The sequence below is a fragment of the Giraffa tippelskirchi genome, chromosome 3, assembly GCF_054371585.1.
Source record: "Giraffa tippelskirchi isolate mGirTip1 chromosome 3, T2T-mGirTip1v1.2.pri, whole genome shotgun sequence".
NCBI classification, from domain to species: domain Eukaryota; kingdom Metazoa; phylum Chordata; class Mammalia; order Artiodactyla; family Giraffidae; genus Giraffa; species Giraffa tippelskirchi.
Genome location: NC_137277.1, coordinates 1,073,039 through 1,093,560, shown reverse-complemented (window position 1 = coordinate 1,093,560; position 20,522 = coordinate 1,073,039). Strand labels below are relative to the sequence as shown.

Genomic DNA, 20,522 nt, shown 5'->3' with positions numbered 1-20,522 from the left:
TTTCACAGGTTGCTTTAGAATAGTCAATTTATACAACATCTCAGAACAATGCTCTGTTATTTCTACAGCACCCAAAACCTAGAAAGCAGATTCGGTAAACATACAAATATCTACACGTGTTGTTCATCCATGTTAACTCCTCCAAAAAAAAAAACAAAACCATACTTTGTGTTAGTCTTTCAAAGAGTTACACCAAATTATTTTGTTACCTATGGTGATTTTCCATTCATTATTGAGTTTCTCATTTGGTTTAATTATTTATCTTTGAAAAATGAACACATACAATTCATACCATTTACAGTTATAGTTTCAGATACTTTTTAGTTACAAGGGGCTATAAAATATTTTCTGCATCAAAAATGGAATAGAAAGCAAAAAAATGTTTAGGATATGTGTTGAATAAAAGTTGTAAGTAGTAGGAAAGTAAATTTAAACTTTCTTTTCTGAAAAACACGGACAAGTAGGCACATTAGCTTTAAGAGCTGTATTTACAGTGAGTGCCAACTCCAAATCAGCGATGCTCTTCAACACCAGTGGAGGATGGAGTGCCACCTGAGCTCTGAATCCAGGACTGAGCTGAACACACACATCATGTTTCCAGGAGCCTGTTAATTCCCACGCTGTCTCCACTCTCTGCCAGCCCCTTCTGTGCATTGAACATGCACAGAGGACAGCAACCCTCCTGAGTGAAAGAACGGCGGGCTGGCTGGATGCCGCCACAGTCTAAAAGTCAGGTTTTTCATCACTGTGTATATTTTTATTATGGAAAAAAATTGTTAATAATCATGATAAATTTCCATATCATACACCTCTCTTCTAGAAAAATGGAACTGTCTCTGGACCCACTGCTGCTGCTGCTGCTGCTGCTAAGTCGCTTCAGTCGTGTCCGACTCTGTGCGACCCCATAGACGGCAGCCCACCAGGCTCCCCCGTCCCTGGGATTCTCCAGGCAAGAACACTGGAGTGGGTTGCCATTTCCTTCTCCAAGTGCATGAAAGGGAAAAGTGAAAGTGAAGTCGCTCAGTCGTGTCCGACTCTTAGCGACCCCATGGACTGCAGCCTACCAGGCTCCTCCATCCACGGGATTTTCCAGGCAAGAGTACTGGAGTGGGGTGCCATTGCCTTCTCCGTGGACCCACTGGGTCTAACACTATTCTTGGATTGAAAAGCAGCAGCAGTTGCCCCCAGAATATTCTCCTTCGGGGAAATAGCCAGGTTGTGCTGTTTGCTCTGACGTGCAAATCCCACAACAAACTACTCTCCTACTTCAGACCAGATTACTCCTGTTGATTTACTGTTATTTGAAGGAATTATCTCTTCCTTTATGGATACAAAATAAATGCACATCAACAAACTAATGGAAAAAGTGTAAAGAAGTCACAGAAGAAAAGAGACAAAGCAGAACAAAAGCGAAAGGAAAGTGGGGAAAGCGGATGAGATAAAGAAAGTGCGACTCAACATTTTAAGGAGGAAAACAATGAATGAATGAGGGACACGGGGGGACACCTTGTCCACGAGCAAGACGCGCTGGCTGCGCTGTCACCGGGGTGGGCGCGTGGACACGGCCGTCCGGCGTACCGCGCAGGGACAGCGCAGCTCTCCTCTGGTGCCGTCGGACTCCGACGCGGTGACGTGAAGTCCTGGCACCGGAGGGGCCCTGGCACCCACGACGTCCCAGCGCACGGCTCGCTGCACGAACAGGGGGTGGCAGTGCCACCCTCCAGGGAGAATCTGACACCAGGTCTCTGTGAGCCTAGACAGTCTTTCTGGCCTTTCTCTAAATTCTTTCTGTTTGGACATTTGGAAAAGTTCAGAAAATGGAACTTGCTGATTCCCTGGGAGCCAGCGAGACGCATCGCATCTGCGCAAGCTCTTCCCAAGTCAGTGTCTCGGGCCAAGTGTCCTCCTGACCTTTCTTCCAAGAAAGTCCTCATCACTCAAGGCTCTGCACTCTAACTGCCCAAGGGCTTGAACATCCTCCCGACGGGACTACAACACAGGAAGGAGTTATCACACTGTCTGCAGCATGGTGAGAATGCAACATTTATTGACTACATCAATATTTTCCAGCTAAAAACTACAGGATAATATCTAGTGATAAGTAAAGCCTAATCAACTTAGTAAATGATTGGAAAAGACAAATACAATATATATAAAAAATATTTTAATGTGTATGTTTAGGTATCATAAAACAAAACCTTTGCTAAACAATGCCTGTACAATAGTCCGTTTTTAAATATAACAACTGAAACATATCATTACCCAAATTCCTCCAAAAAAATCTACTCAGGAATTTCTAAATGTCCTAAGATCTAAATCGTATTGTTGTTATTTTTAATCTGTTTTCATTTAAGAGGAGGAAAGCATCTGAAACCACTAAGTTCTCTTTCTTACATTCCTATCACTTAAAAACAGCTGAATTGATTTATTTCTTTTTTAAAAAAAAACAATTTATTGGCTAGTAATAAAATTCTGAAAATACAGATTCGTGATGGAAAATTGACTCAAACTAAGCCACAGCGAGGTTATGATAAAGATAACCCACGGCTGATTCATGTCAATGTATGGCAAAAACTATCACAATATTGTAAAGTAATTAGCCCCCAACTAAAATAAATAAATTTATTTAAAAAAAAAAGATATAATGCTTGGGTTTTAGTCACTTAATTCGGCTCACAGTTTAGAACAAGAGTATTTTTTAAAATTAAATATATTACAATTTTACTCACTTCAAAGCGTCCTCAAATTTATGGATTTTCTTTTGAAAATCTTCCTTTTCCTTATCAAGTTCACTCTGTAAGTCGTGAATCTGCCACGACAAAGACATAAAATTTATTAAAAGACAAATCAAGTTTCCTCAAAGGAGAAATACAATGAAACAGTAATCTTAAATCCATTTTAATATAAAATTAGATTTAGATTTTCCAAGATAGAGGCTTGGTTAACCATCATCATTTACCATAAAATTATTTTAATACTATTCTTCTGATGATAACTTTCTGGTCAAAGTTAATGATTGTTTAAATGTGCCTGCATGTGGAATCCCTGTAAAATAAACTGATATGTAAGAAATTAAAAAAGGGAATTTCTGACATTTTTTTTAACATTCCACATTAACCAAAGGAAAGTAATCTAATGAGATACAGGACAATACAAAGAATAATGTCTCTATTTGGCTTCCCTGGTAACTCAGATGGCAAAGCATCTGCCTGCAATGCAGGAGTCCTGGGTTCAATCCCTGGGTCGGGAAGATCCCCTGGAGAAGGGAATGGCTACCCCCTCCCGTATTCTTGCCTGGAGAATCCCCTGGACAGAGGAGCCTGGTGGGCTACAGTCTATGGGGTCACAAAGAGTTGGACACGACTGAGCGACTGAGCACACACGTACACATTCCCCAAACACAAACACATACAAGTTATGATGAAATAGCCGTCTACTTCCAGAATGATCTACGTAGTCACCCTCTGAGTCTGGGGTCCCCCACGAGCACCGCTCCCCTAGTGTGGCGTCCTTTGACAGGTGGCTGGCAGCCAGGAGCAGGAGGCCATGTGAGCACCTCGGCACCGAAAGCTCTTCGTGGGCACGTGCGGGCGTGCAGGCCCAGTGTGGGCCCAGCGTGGACCAGTGCGGGGACCTAACACAGCGCAGGGGGCTCTGCTACAGGCGGAGGGTCCTCGCAGGAGCCACCTGGGGGGCAGAGCCCAGCTGGAGGCCACTCAGCCAACGGGGACACCAGGCACTCACCCACCGGGCACTCAGGTGAGGCTGGACATACAACTGGGGGCATGAGAGACAGGAGAGGAGTGAGATCAACACACACACACACCGTCACACACACAGCCACACACACACACCATCGCACACACAGCCACACACACAGCCACACACACACACCATCGCACACACAGCCACACACACCGTCATATACACAGCCACACACACAGCCACACACACACACCATCGCACACACAGCCACACACACCGTCATATACACAGCCACACACACAGCCACACACACACACCATCGCACACACAGCCACACACACCGTCATATACACAGCCACACACACAGCCACACACACACACCATCGCACACACAGCCACACACACCGTCATATACACAGCCACACACACACACCATCGCACACACAGCCACACACACCATCATATACACAGCCACACACACACCATCACACACACAGCCACACACACACACCATCGCACACACAGCCACACACACCATCATATACACAGCCACACACACACCATCACACACACAGCCACACACACACACCATCGCACACACAGCCACACACACCATCATATACACAGCCACACACACACCATCACACACACAGCCACACACACACCATCGCACACACAGCCACACACACAGCCACACACACACCGTCACACACACAGCCACACACACACCATCACACACACACCATCACACACACAGCCACACACACACCATCGCACACACAGCCACACACACAGCCACACACACACCGTCACACACACAGCCACACACACACCATCACACACACAGCCACACACACACACCATCGCACACACAGCCACACACACAGCCACACACACACCGTCATATACACAATCACACACATACCATCACACACACAGCCACACATACACCATCGCACACACAGCCACACACACAACCATCACACACAGCCACACACACACAGCCACACACACACTGCCACACACACAGCCACACACACACCATCACACACACAGCCACATACACACCATCACACACACAGCCACACACACACACCATCACACACACAGCCACACACACACACCGTCACACACACAGCCACACGCACACACTGTCACACACACAGCCACACGCACACCATCACATACACAGCCACGCACACACCATCACACAGTCACACACACACCGTCACACACACAGCCACACACACACACCGTCACACAAACAGCCACACGCATACACCGTCACACACACAGCCACACGCACACAACCCCACACACACAGTTACACATAGTCACACACACACCATCACACACACACACCATCACACACACCATCACACACACAGTCACACACACACACCGTCACACACAGCCACACACACACACCGTCACACACACAGCCACACGCACACACCGTCACACACACAGCCACACGCACACAACCACACACACAGTCAGTCACACGCACACCATCACATACACAGCCACGCACACACCATCACACACACCATCACACACACAGTCACACACACACACCATCACACACACAGCCACACACACACCATCACACACACAGTCACATACACTGTCACACACACAGCCACACACACACCATCACACAGTCACACACACACCGTCACACACACACACACACCGTCACACACACAGCCACACACACACAGCCACACATACACAGTCACACACACACAGTCACACACACAGCCACACACACAGCCACACACACACCATCACACACACACCATCACACACACAGCCACACACACACACCATCGCGCACACAGCCACACACACAGCCACACACACACCGTCATATACACAATCACACACACACCATCACACAGTCACACACACACCGTCACACAAACAGCCACACGCATACACCATCGCACACACAGCTACACACACAACCATCACACACAGCCACACACACACAGTCACACACACACAGTCACATACACAGTCATAAACCTTTTCCAACACTGAATCAGTACTCCTCAACAATACCTCTATTTAGCTATTTATTCATTTGGACAGAAGCCTACTTAACTCAAAAATCTTTATTCTTTGGCTTTTTCCTATTATAATTCTCTCTCATTTTTCCCCTCTGTGTCTTAGTGAAATAGATAAAATAGGTAGGTAGGTAGGTAGGTAGGTAGACAGGCAGGCAGACAGACAGACAGAAGGTCGATAGACTGATCAAATCAATTGCTTGGGAACTGACAGAAGCGGGCGTAGCGGGGAGCCTCTCCACGGCAGGCGGGAAGGCCCCGTTGCCTGCCGTGCGGGCTGACTGCTCAGCACGCTGAAGTCAGCTGCATCATCCCCTCACCCCCTCTTTCCTCTGACCCTGCTTCTCCTCACAAGCACCACACTCCCGGGGTCCCCCCGCCAGTGAATTTCAGAGTGTCCTCTCCTGAAGGACCTCCTTCTCGGAGAAGCCTGGATCGCGCTCCGCAGGTCGCGAGTCCCCGTCAGCGCCGTCTGCCACGGGAGAGGAGTGTTAACTCCGGCAAGCATTGGCTGCCACCCCCTGCCCAGAGGCGGTACCCCAGCACCTTGATCCAATTTACTGCTTCTAAACCAAGAGCACCACTCCTAAGGCAGGAACGGGAGACCTGGGTGGGAGAGTCAGAGCCTGTGTCAACACACGGGCTTTCGAGCCGGGGGTTCCTCAGGGGGAAGCGGCTCCTCGACTGCTTTTGCGTCCAGGGCCCAGCACTACGCGCGGCCCACACGAGAGGACAGGGCATGCCCTTCCGGGTTTGTCTGTTCTCCACTGAACGTATCTGCACCGAGTGCCCACGGGCTCTCGGGGCTATGCTGCCAGTTTTTACCCATATTCTAGACAGTAGAGGTGACAGCAGCAACGCCACCGCCAGCCTCTCCTCCGAGGGTCCCACGGGCAGCGGGGAACACGCCTCAGAGCGACCCGCTTGCAATCCTTTCCCTACTGCACGCTGTGAACACCAAAGGCGAGCTTCAGTAGTTTAAACAATGAAAACACAAACCAGACAGTCAAGATACAGCACATACAGGGAGCTGGAAGCACATTTACTGCGCATCTACTAAACGGAGACTTCACTCCCTTGCACCTTAAGGATTTAAGGTATCAAAAAAGGCGTGCTCGTATAAGCAAGAAAGAGACTTGCTACATGTAAGGAAACAGATAAACAGTGGGAGACATCAAAGCACAAGCTGCGTGGAGCCACGGCAGGTTCACCGGTGACCCCCGGATGCCCCACCGCACTTCCCCACCACCCGGCCCACCTCCGCCTCTAACTGGGACAGACGCGGGGCCTATAGATCATTTCACTGCGCAGTTTCATTTTCTGAAAAACTTCACTCAGGACACCTTACCTCTTAAAGAAAACCAGGCCAATGATTGTTGGAAAACACTTTGCAATATATGTAAAACTATGTAAATTTTACATTATTTTAACCTAATTAAAAGAATTATATACATGCTAAACACCATTCCTAATAATTTTGAACTCCATCAGACCTCATGGTGACACAGTGACAATGTGTCGTAGTTGTAAGTAGACATTTCAACACAGTTATAAGCAGACACTTCAGTTCTAGCACATTTTAGAATGAACATGCTTAGCATCTGTCTCGTGAACTTCTTTCAGTAAACAGCACCATCTTTTAACTCTGATGCATGTTTGGAAAACAGGTAGTGGGTTATTTGCAGGAGGCAGGTGTTTCCTCACTCGTAAAATCATTTAGCCTAACCATTTCCTGATTTAACAGATTAGGACACTTCATCAAACAATGACATTTAGTTTTACTACCTATTATTTGTTTGATGTTCAGAGATCTTAGGAGCAGGCAACAGCCACCAGAGATCAATAGAGACCATTAGATAACGTGTGGGCTTAAACCAGGGGCGCGTCTGACACTAACGCTCCTCTGACCTCAGAGCACGCTGGCCTCTCTCATGCTGTTTCTGGTCAGCAGGAGGAAATGACATCACTCAGATGGCATGTCCTCCTCCTGAACAGATACTCAGAACTTGGGTTTGCAAAACAGTTACTGAAAGCGCACACCTGTAACTCCGTCTAACAGACAAACGCCCTGCGCACCCTCTCTGCTCTCGGCTTACGCAGCCCGGAGCGAGCGAGGCTGGTTTCAGCCCTCGGAGGAGTCAGAGAGGACATTCCCTGAGGGGACACGAGGCAGCAGACCTTCAAGGACTGAGATCACAGGTTTTATACAGAAAGAAGAACAGATGTCATTTCGGCTTACGCAGCCCGGAGCGAGCGAGGCTGGTTTCAGCCCTCGGAGGAATCAGAGAGGACATTCCCTGAGGGGGCACGAGGCAGCAGACCTTCAAGGACTGAGATCACAGGTTTTATACAGAAAGAAGAACAGATGTCATTTAAAGGGGCAGATTATGGAATTAAGTGTAAAACAGAAAGCAAAATGCTGAGCGACATTTTCTTCCAATACAAACACTGTTAGAACTTATGCAGTGTGAACAAATATGCTCCTTTTTCTTTACAGAAGGTGTTATTTTAAACACACACTCATTGGAAAAGACCCTGATGCTGGGAAGGATTGAGGGCAGGGGGAGAAGGGGACGACAGAGGATGAGACGGTTGGATGGCATCACCGACTCAGTGGACATGAGCTTGGGTAAACTCCAGGAGTTGGTGATGGACAGGGAGGCCTGGCGTGCTGCAGTCCATGGGGTCGCAAACAGTTGGAAACGACTGAACGACTGAACTGAACTGAACTAGTTAATGTTACTTAAAAGTGAAGCCACTTGATAGTTCACGGACAGGGAAAGGCTGTGGTCACGAAGATGCCTAATTACACGACTGTGGTCTGCTCCCTGAAGTGGAGCAGACTAGGATGGGGAGGTGGCTGCCAGGGAGGAATCGATCTTTAACACGGCTTCCTGTGCGTGTCCAGCAGGCAGGGGGGCTGGCCCCAAAACCCAAGTTTACTCGGTGGCCGAACAGCCAGAAAAGACAGCGGCAGGAGACTGTCTTCCAGCTCGGTGTCTCCCAGCCCACAGCTGGACATTGTGAACCAGGTGGCCTCCTCTGGGCACCAGGGCTCCGCAGCTCACAGGGGTGCAGACGCCATCTCCCAGGAGGAGGGCTGCCGCGGTGTAACAGAGCAGGAGGCCAGGGAGGGGTCCCCGATGGACAGAGAGCCAGTTACCCGGCCACAGCACCAACAAGGGACTCACAGGCATGCCCAAGGGTGTGGACGCCTCAGACGGTGCACAGTGAGGCTTACGATAATATGTGGTCTTCTTTGGGGAAGTCAAATATTAATATTTCAGTTCAGTTCAGTTCAGTCGCTCAGTCGTGTCCGACTCTCTGCGACCCCATGAATTGCAGCACGCCAGGCCTCTCTGTCCATCACCAACTCCCGGAGTCTACCCAAACTCATGTTCATCGAGTCGGTGATGCCATCCAACCATCTCATCCTCTGTCGTCCCCTTCTCCTCCTGCCCCCAATCCTACCCAGCATTAGGGTCTTTTCCAATGAGTCAGCCCTTCGCATGAGGTGGCCAAAGTATTGGAGCTTCAGCTTCAACATCAAACCTTCCAATGAACACCCAGGATTGATCTCTTTTAGGATGCATTGACTGGATCTCCTTGCAGTCCAAGGGACTCTCAAGAGTCTTCTCCAACACCACAGTTCAAAAGCATCAATTCTGCGGCGCTCAGCTTTCTTCACCGTCCAACTCTCACATCCATACATGACCACTGGAAAAACCATAGCCTTGACTAAACGGACTTTTGTTGGCAAAGTAATGTCTCTGCTTTTAAACATGCTATCTAGGTTGGCCATAACCTTCCTTCCAAGGAGTAAGCGTCTTTTAATTTCATGGCTGCAGTCACCATCAACAGTGATTCTGGAGCCCAAAAAAGTAAGGTCTGACACTGTTTCCACTGTTTCCCCATCTATTTCCCATGGAGTGATGGGACCAGATGCCATGATCTTAGTTTTCTGAACGTTGAGCTTTAAGCCAACTTTTTCACTCTCCTCCTTCACCTTCATCAAGAGGCTCTTTAGTTCTTCTTCACTTTCTGCCATGAGGGTGGTGTCATCCGCATATCTGAGGTTATTGATATTTCTCCCGGCAATCTTGATTCCAGCTTGTGTTTCTTCCAGCCCAGCATTTCTCATGATGTACTCTGCATATAAGTTAAATAAGCAGGGTGACAATATACAGCCTTGACATACTCCTTTTCCTATTTGGAACCAGTCTGTTGTTCCATGTCCAGTTCTAACTGTTGCTTCCTGACCTGCATACAGGTTTCTCAAGAGACAGGTCAGATGGTCTGGTATTCCCATCTCTTTCAGAATTTTCCACAGTTTATTGTGATCCACACAGTCAAAGGCTTTGGCATAGTCAATAAAGCAGAAATAGATGTTTTTCTGGAACTCTCTTGCTTTTTCGATGATCCAGCGGATATTGGCAATTTGATCTCTGGTTCCTCTGCCTTTTCTAAAACCAGCTTGAACATCTGGAAGTTCACGGTTCACGTATTGCTGAAGCCTGGCTCGGAGAATTTTAAGCATTACTTTGCTAGCATGTGAGATGAGTGCAATTGTGCAGTAGTTTGAGCATTCTTTGGCATTGCCTTTCTTTGGGATTGGAACGAAAACTGACCTTTTCCAGTCCTGTGGCCACTGCTGAGTTTTCCAAATTTGCTGGCATATCAAGTGTAGCACTTTCACAGCATCACCTTTGAGGATTTGAAATAGCTCAACTGGAATTCCATCACCTCCACTAGCTTTGTTCGTAGTGATGCTTTCTAAGGCCCACTTGACTTCACATTCCAGGATGTCTGGCTCTAGGTGAGTGATCACACCATCATGATTATCTGGGTCGTGAAGATCTTTTTTGTACAGTTCTTCTGTGTATTCTTGCCACCTCTTCTTAATATCTTCTGCTTCTGTTAGGTCCATACCATTTCTGTCCTTTACCGAGCCCATCTTTGCATGAAATGTTCCTTTGGTATCTCTAATTTTCTTGAAGAGGTCTCTAGTCTTTCCCAATCTGTTGTTTTCCTCTATTTGTTTGCACTGATTGCTGATTATTAATATTTATGAAGCTGCAAAGCTCTAAAGTGGAAACCAAAAAAAAATTCCTTATTTCAGGGACAGCAGTATTTCTCCCTCCTGCTCAGATATCATTTTGTAGGCATGAAATATATTCAATATCTTGCATTGAACTGTATTTAAACTGCAGGGGGAAAATTTTTTTAGCAATAGGAAAACTTATTACACTTTTAAAGAGCACATACTTAGGTCCATGCACGTCACAAGAAACCCTAGGCCCCTGGAGAGCAAGCTGTTCGGCTTGTCCCCTCAGCCCCTCCTCCACCCAGGGCCCAGAGAGACCGCACTCCAGGAGGGCGCTGAACGCACATCCGAGGGAACGGCACACACACATCAGACGTGATTTCACGACATTTTAAGAATTTTGTGCCGTACGGTCTGTCTACTCAGCTGAGGGGTCGGCACACACACATCAGACGTGATCTCAAGACGTTTTAAGAATTTCGTGCCGTACAATCTGTCTACTCAGCTGAGGGGTCGGCACACACACATCAGACGTGATCTCACGATGTTTTAAGAATTTCGTGCCGTACAATCTGTCTAATCAGCTGAGGGGGGTGATCTTTGTCTCCTTTTCTGTTATGTGTATATTCTACAAGTGGATGAATTTGGCGGATGTTAGAACTGTAACTAATTACAAAGCAGCAGCAAAATCTCTGCTATCACAACTACAGTTACAGAGCGAACAACAAATTCAAAAGGGAAGTTTGGAAGTCACAGACCCTGTAGAACTCTTACTTGATCACTGAAGGTGTGAACAGTGTGGCCATGAACACCCAGTTGCTACTGGTAACAAGGACACCAGCATCAGTAGGAACAGTCACTACTCTGAACGACAGGAAATAATTACTAATCAACTTTTTTTTACTAATCAGTTGCAGTGACAATTCTTTCGTTGTTTTATACTCTTTGGTTAATTATTTAGAGTTTTATTACACATATGATACAACAGAAAAAAGTAACTCCCATCAATTATATCATATTTTTAAACTGGTAAAAACAAAACGTAATTTCAAAGGGTTATTACGAGAGGTGAACATAATAATACTCTTCACTCATTAAATAAAACATAGAAGTGGTATTTTAATGTTAATATAATTAAGAATCAGACTGAAGAAGCTGTTCATAAACATGAAAAATAAAGAAGCAAAATTTAATTACTGGGTAACTGAAATAGACCTAGAAATACGGTCTAGAACACATGGCTTTATAGAAATTAGCAGGCACTCTTAATTGCCTCATTGGCTATACAAGTGGCTTATAGCTTCCCACAAAACTTACTACCTTTTTTTCAAAGGTGCGTTTTAAGTGACTTCTCTCCATTTGAAACTTGTTTTCTTGATCCTGTGAATAATAAATATTTATCTTTATTATACTTAAAATCGCTTCTAGGGTCAATAAAATTAGTAATCTAACAAAATAAGTCAATCTCTTCGATGACAAACTTATTTGAGTTTTGCCTACCAATAAGTGAGCCCTACCTGCCAGTTTTCTAAAGCACAAACAGAAACAAGAATGGCTTTCTGTTGGAGGCCATAAAACCTCCATTAACAGAAGATGTTACTACTCTCAAAAGCACCTGCGTTACAGTGAGAGAGACACCTTCTGACCCTTAGAATTAGGAGACCACTTAAAAATGATCAAATGAATCAATATGAAAATAATGTGTTATATCACATACCAGGGTTTGGTACTTTTTGACCACAAGAGAAAAAGAGAGGGTCTGAAAGGAGTGAAAGAGGGAATCCCCTGGTTGTCGGTGGTTGGGACGCCGTGCTTCCACCGCAGGTGGCACAGGCTCCGTCTCTGCTCAGGGAACTAGGAGGCTGCCTGCCTCTGGCGCAGCCAAAAACAGACCGATGCATGAACAAAAGGTGTGAAAGAGAAAAGGACAGAGAGAGAGAAATTATAAAGAATGGCAGACGACAATTTAAAGAGGAAATTATGCTAAAATAATAGTATATTTAAATGAGGTTTATTTTTCAAACTAATCTCATAAGAGTAGATTGTCCAAATTAAAATTGTTCTTACTCTGTATCACATTAGCATCTACTTTTGTTAAAATAAATAAGATGAGAAATGATACAGTGCAATAAAAGAATCAGAAATGGTTACCTGCATTTCTGATCTTTTTAACTGACATTCCCTTATACACCCAGAAAAGGACAGGTGACTTTTAGCCATTGTTCTGTTTAAAAGCACAGGACTCACCTTGAGCTGCTGCTTTCTCTGAAGTTCTGATTCCTGTAATTGCTGCTTTAATTGACAGACGTTCTGTTCTAGCTCTTTAATCATACCAGATGCCTAAAGAGATTTCAGGAAAATAATAAAAAATGAAATTTTGATTTTTCTATCATCCTACAAGCTTCCAGTTGAATAAATTTACACTTTTTCTTCCTGAAGTTTCAATTAGAATTAAAATTGTCTATAAATATGAATTTTACAAAAATTTAAGTTAAAAAAATCTTTAAAGTGAAAATATAAATTAAATTCATAGTATTTAAGGTTATGCAAATATAATACTGATATAAAAAGAAAAGGTAAACAGAAAGCTTTTTAAAGGTTAATTTAAAAACCAAATCCACTGGAATAGTTATTAGGTTGGTGCAAAAGTAATTGCAGTTTTTGCACTGGCGCAATTGGCCATTTAATATTGGAACACATTCTAAATAAATGTGATGGTTATGTTATACATCATTTTAATGCACATTTTTCATTTTATGTTTTTTTTTCCTAATGACTTATTACTTGCTGTTTATTTTATATGTATTTTAAACTATAGAAAAGATGTTAGACAAAAAGCAAATTCGAGTGGCTTTCTTATTTGAGTTATAGAGTAGCAAAGACAAGTTGCACCATCAACAACACGTTTGGCCCAGGAGCTGCTAACAAACGTTCGGCGCAGCGGTGGGTCAGGAAACCTGACAGAGGAAACAAGAGTCTTGACGATGAAGAGCACAGTGGCTGGTCATCGGACGCTGACAACAACAGCTGACGGCCATCATCGAAGCTGATCCTCTTACAACTACACAGGAAGTTGCCAAAGAATTCAACGTCGATCATTCTATGGTCACTGGCATTTGAAACAAACTGGAAAGGTGGAAGAGCTCGGTAAGTCGGTCCCTCAGGAGCTGACCACAAATCAAGAGTCATCGTTCTGAACTGTCTTCTCTTATTCTACGCAACAGCAATGAGCCATTTCTCAGTCAGATTGTGACGTGTGATTAAAAGCGGATTTTGATACAACTGGCAATGACCAGCTCAGTGGTTGGACCAAGAAGAAGCTCCAAAGCACTTCCCACAGCCAAACTTGCACTAAAAAAAGGTCACGTTTAGTGGTCTGCTGCCGGTTTGATCCACTACAGCTCCCTGAATCCCCGCGAAACCTTACCTCTGAGAAATATGCTCAGTAAATTGATGAGATGCACCGAAAGTTGCAATGCCTGCACCCAGCATTGGTCAGAAGGGGCCCAATTCTCCTCGACAATGCCTGACTGCACATCGCACAACCAATGCTTCAAAAGTTGAGAGAACTGGGCTACGAAGTTTTACCTCATCTGCCATTTTCACCTCATCTCTAACCAACTGACGACCACTTCTTAGAGCATCTTTACAACTTTCTGCAGGGAAAATGCTTCCACAACCAGCAGGAGGCAGAAAATGCTTTCTAGGAGTTCATCAAATCCCGAAGCACTGATTTTTATGCTTTGATTTTAAAGCTTTTATGCTTTGATTTTAGAGATTTTAAGCATTGATTTTAATAAGAGTAAACAAACTTATTTCTCGTTGGGAAAAATGTGTTGATTAAAATGGTTCCTATTTTGGTTAATAAAGATGTGTTTGAGCCTAGTTATAATGATTTAAAATTCACAGTCTGAAACCATGATCATGTTTGCACCAACCTAATAATTCTTGAAATATGAAGTAATTCACCACTTTAGCACCACAGCTATAGGATTCTTCTCTGCATAAAGTTTCCATTATCTGACACAAAAGGGGGTGGGTGCCCTAAAGGAGTCTGTAGGCTCATATACGTGTGTGAGGGCAAGAAAACTAACGTATAGTCAAGATCTCAAAATATTAATAATAATATTAATTACTATTATTATATTCAAAATATTAACTCTATACATTAACAATATTATTAATTAATACTTAATTAACTATTAACATAACAATGTATAGAGTTATTTGAGTTCAGTTCAGTTCACTCGCTCAGTCGTGTCTGACTCTTTGCAACCCCATGAACCGCAGCACGCCAGGCCTCCCTGTCCATCACCAACTCCCAGAGTTCACCCAAACCCATGTCCATCGAGTCGGTGATGCCATCCAACCATCTCATCCTCTGTCGTCCCCTTCTCCTCCTGCCCTCAATCTTTCCCAGCATCAGGGTCTTTCAAATGAGTCAGCTCTTCGCATCAGGTGGCCAAAGTATTGGAGTTTCAGTTTCAACATCAATCCTTCCAATGAACACCCAGGACTGATCTCCTTTAGGATGGACTGGTTGGATCTCCTTGCAGTCCAAGGGACTCTCAAGAGTCTTCTCCAACACCACAGTTCAAAAGCATCAATTCTTCTGCACTAAACTTTCTTTATAGTCCAATTCTCACATCCAAACATGACCACTGGAAAAACCATAGCCTTGACTAGACGGACCTTTGTTGGCAAAGTAATGTCTCTGCTTTTTAATATGCTGTCCAGGTTGGTCATACCTCTCCTTCCAAGGAGTAAGCGTTTTTTAATTTCATGCGGGCAGTCACCATCTTCAGTGATTTTGGAGCCCCAAAAAATAAAGTCAGCCACTGTTTCCACTGTTTCCCCATCTATCTGCCATGAAGTGATGGGACCAGATGCCATGATCTTAGTTTTCTGAATGTTGAGTTTTAAGCCAACTTTTTCACTCTCCTCTTTCACCTTCATCAAGAGGCTCTTTATTTCTTCTTCACTTTCTGCCATCAGGGTGGTGTCATCTGCATATCTGACCTAAATAACCCTGATAGAGTTATCTGAGTTACTCAAAAATGTTATTAAAACAGCTGAACAGCACTTCTTGGGAGTTTTATGTTTCCTCTTTCAAAAACTCTAGTAATTAGTTTAATTAAAAGGGTTAATTAATAGCATATTTTAATTTATTAAGTATTTACGTTGTGCTATATATTAGACATTTAGCATTAAATTAAGCCAAGGAGACTCATTTACACACCAGATAGTGAGCTTCCACAGGGCACTTCTGGTTCTGTGCGGAGCGAAGGGAATAATGACTGTGACTGGCTATAGCTACCAGCACCTACAATACCTTAGAAGCAGAAAGAGCATGTTCCTTTTTCAGAAGGTTGACATCTGCATCATACTTGGTTTGTAATAGTTTCAGGTTTTGCTCATAATCACTGACAAGATGGTCTTTCTCTTTATGTAGTGTGTTGTGCCTAAAAGCAATCAGAGAATAAAATACACTTCCAATGTATTTATAATCAACCTCTAAAATGGAATTTTTAGCCAGTTAAATCCAAATGCACTATCTTTCAATACATCAAATAAGTAAGCACATTTTTATCACGTGTTTTTAAACAGTATGCTTCTTACATTCAATGGTACTTAAAAAATTTAACCAACAGCAGCATTTAGACTGGAGACCTCCCAAGGTTAAATGCACAAGTTTTTAATTTTACCAGATAACTTATAGAGTTAATGTCAGTTTTTTACAGCCACACCTGAGTTGTCTGATCTCAGACAATACCTTGCCTTTACTTCTTGTAATTCATTACACGTTATCTGGTAACATCTCTCCAGTTCCAGTTTTTCTTGAATTAATTTCTGTTTCTGTAAATTACTGTTCTCCGCTTCTCCAGTCAGCTGCTGGACACGGGACTCCAGTTCTTTGATCATCTGGTTCTAAAAGAATAGGTCATTGTTAAGAAAGCCTCTGACTTTATAACAATTCTGCATCATTAAGTAACCCAAAGAAAAATGCAAGGAATTAGAGATAAGAATACAAAAAAAAAAATGTACCATAAACCATACTAATAAAAACCAAACCAACCTCTAAATTACTGTCTTTTATTTAAAAAAAAAAAAAAAAGGAGTGCTTTCTACCATGAAAGATGGGCTACCATGTTTGTAGGCTTTTAGCCTCTCTTTCATTCAATGAGTGGCTATTTGTTCACTGAAACAGCACCTTTCTGGTCCAGGGACACAAGCTCAAGTGCATGCATGCTAAGTCGCTTCACTCATGTCCAACTATTTGCAACCCTGTGGACCATAGCCTGCCAGGGTCCTCCGTCCATGGGATTCTCTAGGCAGGATTGCTGGAGTGGGTTGCCATTTCCTTCTCCAGGGGATCTTTCTGACTCAGGGATTCAACCCACGTCTCTTACATCTACCGCATTGGCAAGAGGGTTCTTTACCACGAGTGCAACCCAGGAAGCCCACTATTTACATTAGCACCCTCCCAAAAAAGTCTGACAAAATATGTACAAGAGCTACATGTGGTAAATTACAAACCTCTGATGAAAGAATGAGGAAAATCAAAGAGCTAAAGAAATGGCGAGATAGCCCACGTTCATGGATAGGAAGGCTCAGTAATGCAATGTTGTTATTCCCAACTTGATCTATAGATTTAATGCCAACTAAAATCCTGGAAAATTATTTTATGGATATGGATAAACTGCTCTTAAAGTTTACGTGGAGAGCCAAAAGGCACAAAATACCCAATGCAAAGCTGAAAGAGAAGAACAAAGCTGGAAGACTGACACTGCCTACTTCAAGACTCACTATGAGACACAGTGATAAGAGCATCACAGCTGGTCAAAGGGAAAGACAACCAGATCAACGGAATAGAAAAGAGAGGCCGCAGCCCGTCAAAGGGAAAGACAACCAGATCAACAGAATAGAAAAGAGAGGCCGCGGCCTGTCAACGGAATAGAAAAGAGAGGCTGCGGCCGGCCAACGGAATAGAAAAGAGAGGCCGCGGCCAGTCAACGGAATAGAAAAGAGAGGCCAGAAAGAGACCCCCATAAACATAGTCTGATTTTTGACAAAGGAACAAAGCAGTACAATGGAGCAAAGACAGTGTCTTCAACAAACGGTACTGGAACAACTGGGCAACCAGTGCAAAAAAAAAAAGAATCCAGACACAAATCTTACAAACTAACTCAAAAGAGATCACAGACCTAGATGCAAAATGCAAAACCACAAAATCCTAGAAAATAACATAGGAAAAACCTAAATTATCTTAATTTTGGCAAGGAATTTTTAGATACAATATCCATGGCACAATGCATTAAAGAAATAATTGATAAATTGGACTTTATAAAGGTTAAAATTTTCTATTCCACAAAAGACACTATGTATTAAGAGAATCAGAACATAAGCCACAGATGGGGAAAAAATACTCGCAAAGGACACATCTGATGAAGGACTATTATCCAAAATATACAAAGAACTCTTAAAATTCAACAATAATAAAATAAAAACCTAATTTAAAACTGGGTTAAAGACTTAGACACCCTACCAGAGAAGATACACAGCTGATGAATAAGCATAGGAGAGGATATCATGTCACATGTCACCATACATCATGGAAATGTTAAAACAGCAATGAGACATCACTCTGCACCCATCAGAACACTGACAACAAATGCTGACAAGGGTTTGGAGCAACAGGAACTCTCGCTAACTACCGGCAGGAATGCAAAGTAGCACATCCAGCCTGGAAGGCAGTTTGGCAGGTTCTTAGAAAACACTCCTTTCATACAATCCAGGAACCATGCTGCTTGGCATTTGTCCAGATGAGTTAGAAATCTGTGTCCATATGACAACCTGCACACAGATGTTTACAGCAGCTTTGTACTCGTAACTGGCAAAAAGCAATGAAGACGCCCTTCAGGGGGTGAATGGATGAACTGCAGTGTGTGTAGAGGACGGGACAGTGTTCACCACTAAGGAGAAATGAGCTCTCAGACCATGAAGGGGCACAGAGCAGACTTACATGCATATTAATAAGCAGAAGAAACCAACTGGAAAAGTCTACATATTGTACGACTCCAATGACATGATTTTCTGGAGACAACTGCCAGGGGCTGGGCGAGGGGAAAGATGAGTAGGTGGAGACAGGGGATTTTTAGGGCAGTGGAAATACTATGTCTAATACAATAACGTTAGGTCAATCCACGGCATTATGCATTTGTCCAAGTCCACAGAACACAGATCACCGAGGCTCAACTCTGACGTAAGAGATGGACTCTGGGAGATGGCGCACTCTGGTGGGGATGTCCGCGGTGCTGGGCTCTACCTGTCAGCAGAAGGGACAGGGCTTATGGGAATCTACCTTCCCCCTCAACTCTGCTGTGCATAAAACAGCTCTAAAAGACTAAGTCTACAGAAAACAGGCCCTAGGACCATTCCATTTACCACATGATTCAACTCATTTTCTCAGGCTCAAACTGATTTTGGAAATAAATTTTCTGTATGATGTCCATGCTAATTCCAACACGCAAAAATCAAATTGTCAAAGACTTACTTACCCTGAGAGTCCCTTAGCAATTAATTCAAATAATCTATGTTTAGCACAGGTGATAGATAATAAATAAATAGACGAAAATGAGCCAGAACACTCTGGTTGGTACCGTCTGTGAAGACCAGCACAAGGTTAGAGCCCGGGCTGTGCCAAACGGAACAGTCACCAAGGGGAGGGCAGGACTGGAAGCGACAGGAGGGTTCAGGGGTAGAGAAACAGGATGGCAGTCAGTCAAACTGGAAAGACCAGGAAAGAGGGATGAAAGAAACAGCAGAAGGAACAGAGTGAACAAACAGCAGGTTTAACACGAAGACAGGGAGGTTCTGACACGAACCCCCACACAGACAGCACCTGCATAACAGCTGGCTGGTGACGCCTGCTTGGTTTCTGGCGCAAGGGTGCTGTTAAAGACGCCCCTACTGTACAGCCAAGTGTCACGGGAACTGAAAATGTGCCTTCTGTATTAAGATCTGCATTTACTGAACAGATACTTCTACATACGCTGGTACAAACTCTCCGATTCAAGAAGCAAAATGTATGATCACAGTTATTCACTTTACTATTTACTATATTTATTTTTAAAAGCATTTTCTTAACACACTGTGGATTAGACAAAATAAAGCAAATGTAAAGTATCAATAAACAAAAAGAAAGTGAAAACTTATGTCAGGGGAAACCCTACAGACATATATGAAATACCTTAACAACATTTGGCCAAAATAATCTTTTTTTTTAAATGAATACAAAGACCTGAGGGGACACAAATAGTGGAAACCTCAAAATGGGGCCAAAAGTTACAAAGATAAAAAGATGCTGATGTCAAGTCATATTTTTCAGGCTGTAACAAACAGGGGGGCAAGGGGGGCTCCAGGCTTTTACCTACAGAATCAGAGAGGAACAGACAGGTTACCTTGGGCACAAAGAGTTCCTTCCCACACTGGGGACTCGGAGGGGGTGCTCGGAGCACGAGGCTGGAGCCTGTGAACGGACATGGCTTGTAGACAGAAGTTACAGTGGGCATCAGGGTAGCAACTCAAGGTCTCGGTCGTGGGGAAACAAGGCAACCTGCACGTGTGGGACACGGAACGAGAGGAGACGGGGGGAGTGCCCGGCAGGCCACTGGAAGGGCCCGGAATGAGGCAACAATGGC

The 20,522-nt window shown here is 44.0% G+C and overlaps 1 protein-coding gene across 12 annotated transcripts in view; it reads right to left on the bottom strand.

Moving 5' to 3' along the window:
- Window positions 1-20,522, bottom strand: part of CEP112 (centrosomal protein 112) — a 307,677-nt gene that overhangs the window by 206,826 nt on the left and 80,329 nt on the right. For 7 of the 12 annotated variants that reach the window (XM_081580786.1, XM_081580784.1, XM_081580783.1 and 4 more), the window contains 5 exons: window positions 16,595-16,749; window positions 16,154-16,283; window positions 13,069-13,161; window positions 12,142-12,201; window positions 2,730-2,809 (listed from right to left, as the gene is read on the bottom strand). In XM_081580786.1, the coding sequence (XP_081436912.1) occupies window positions 2,730-2,809; window positions 12,142-12,201; window positions 13,069-13,161; window positions 16,154-16,283; window positions 16,595-16,749 (518 nt within the window). Of the gene's footprint in view, window positions 1-2,729; window positions 2,810-12,138; window positions 12,202-13,068; window positions 13,162-16,153; window positions 16,284-16,594; window positions 16,750-20,522 lie in introns of all 12 variants that reach the window. The other 5 variants (XM_081580780.1, XM_081580779.1, XM_081580787.1 and 2 more) reach the window with 1 other exon arrangement.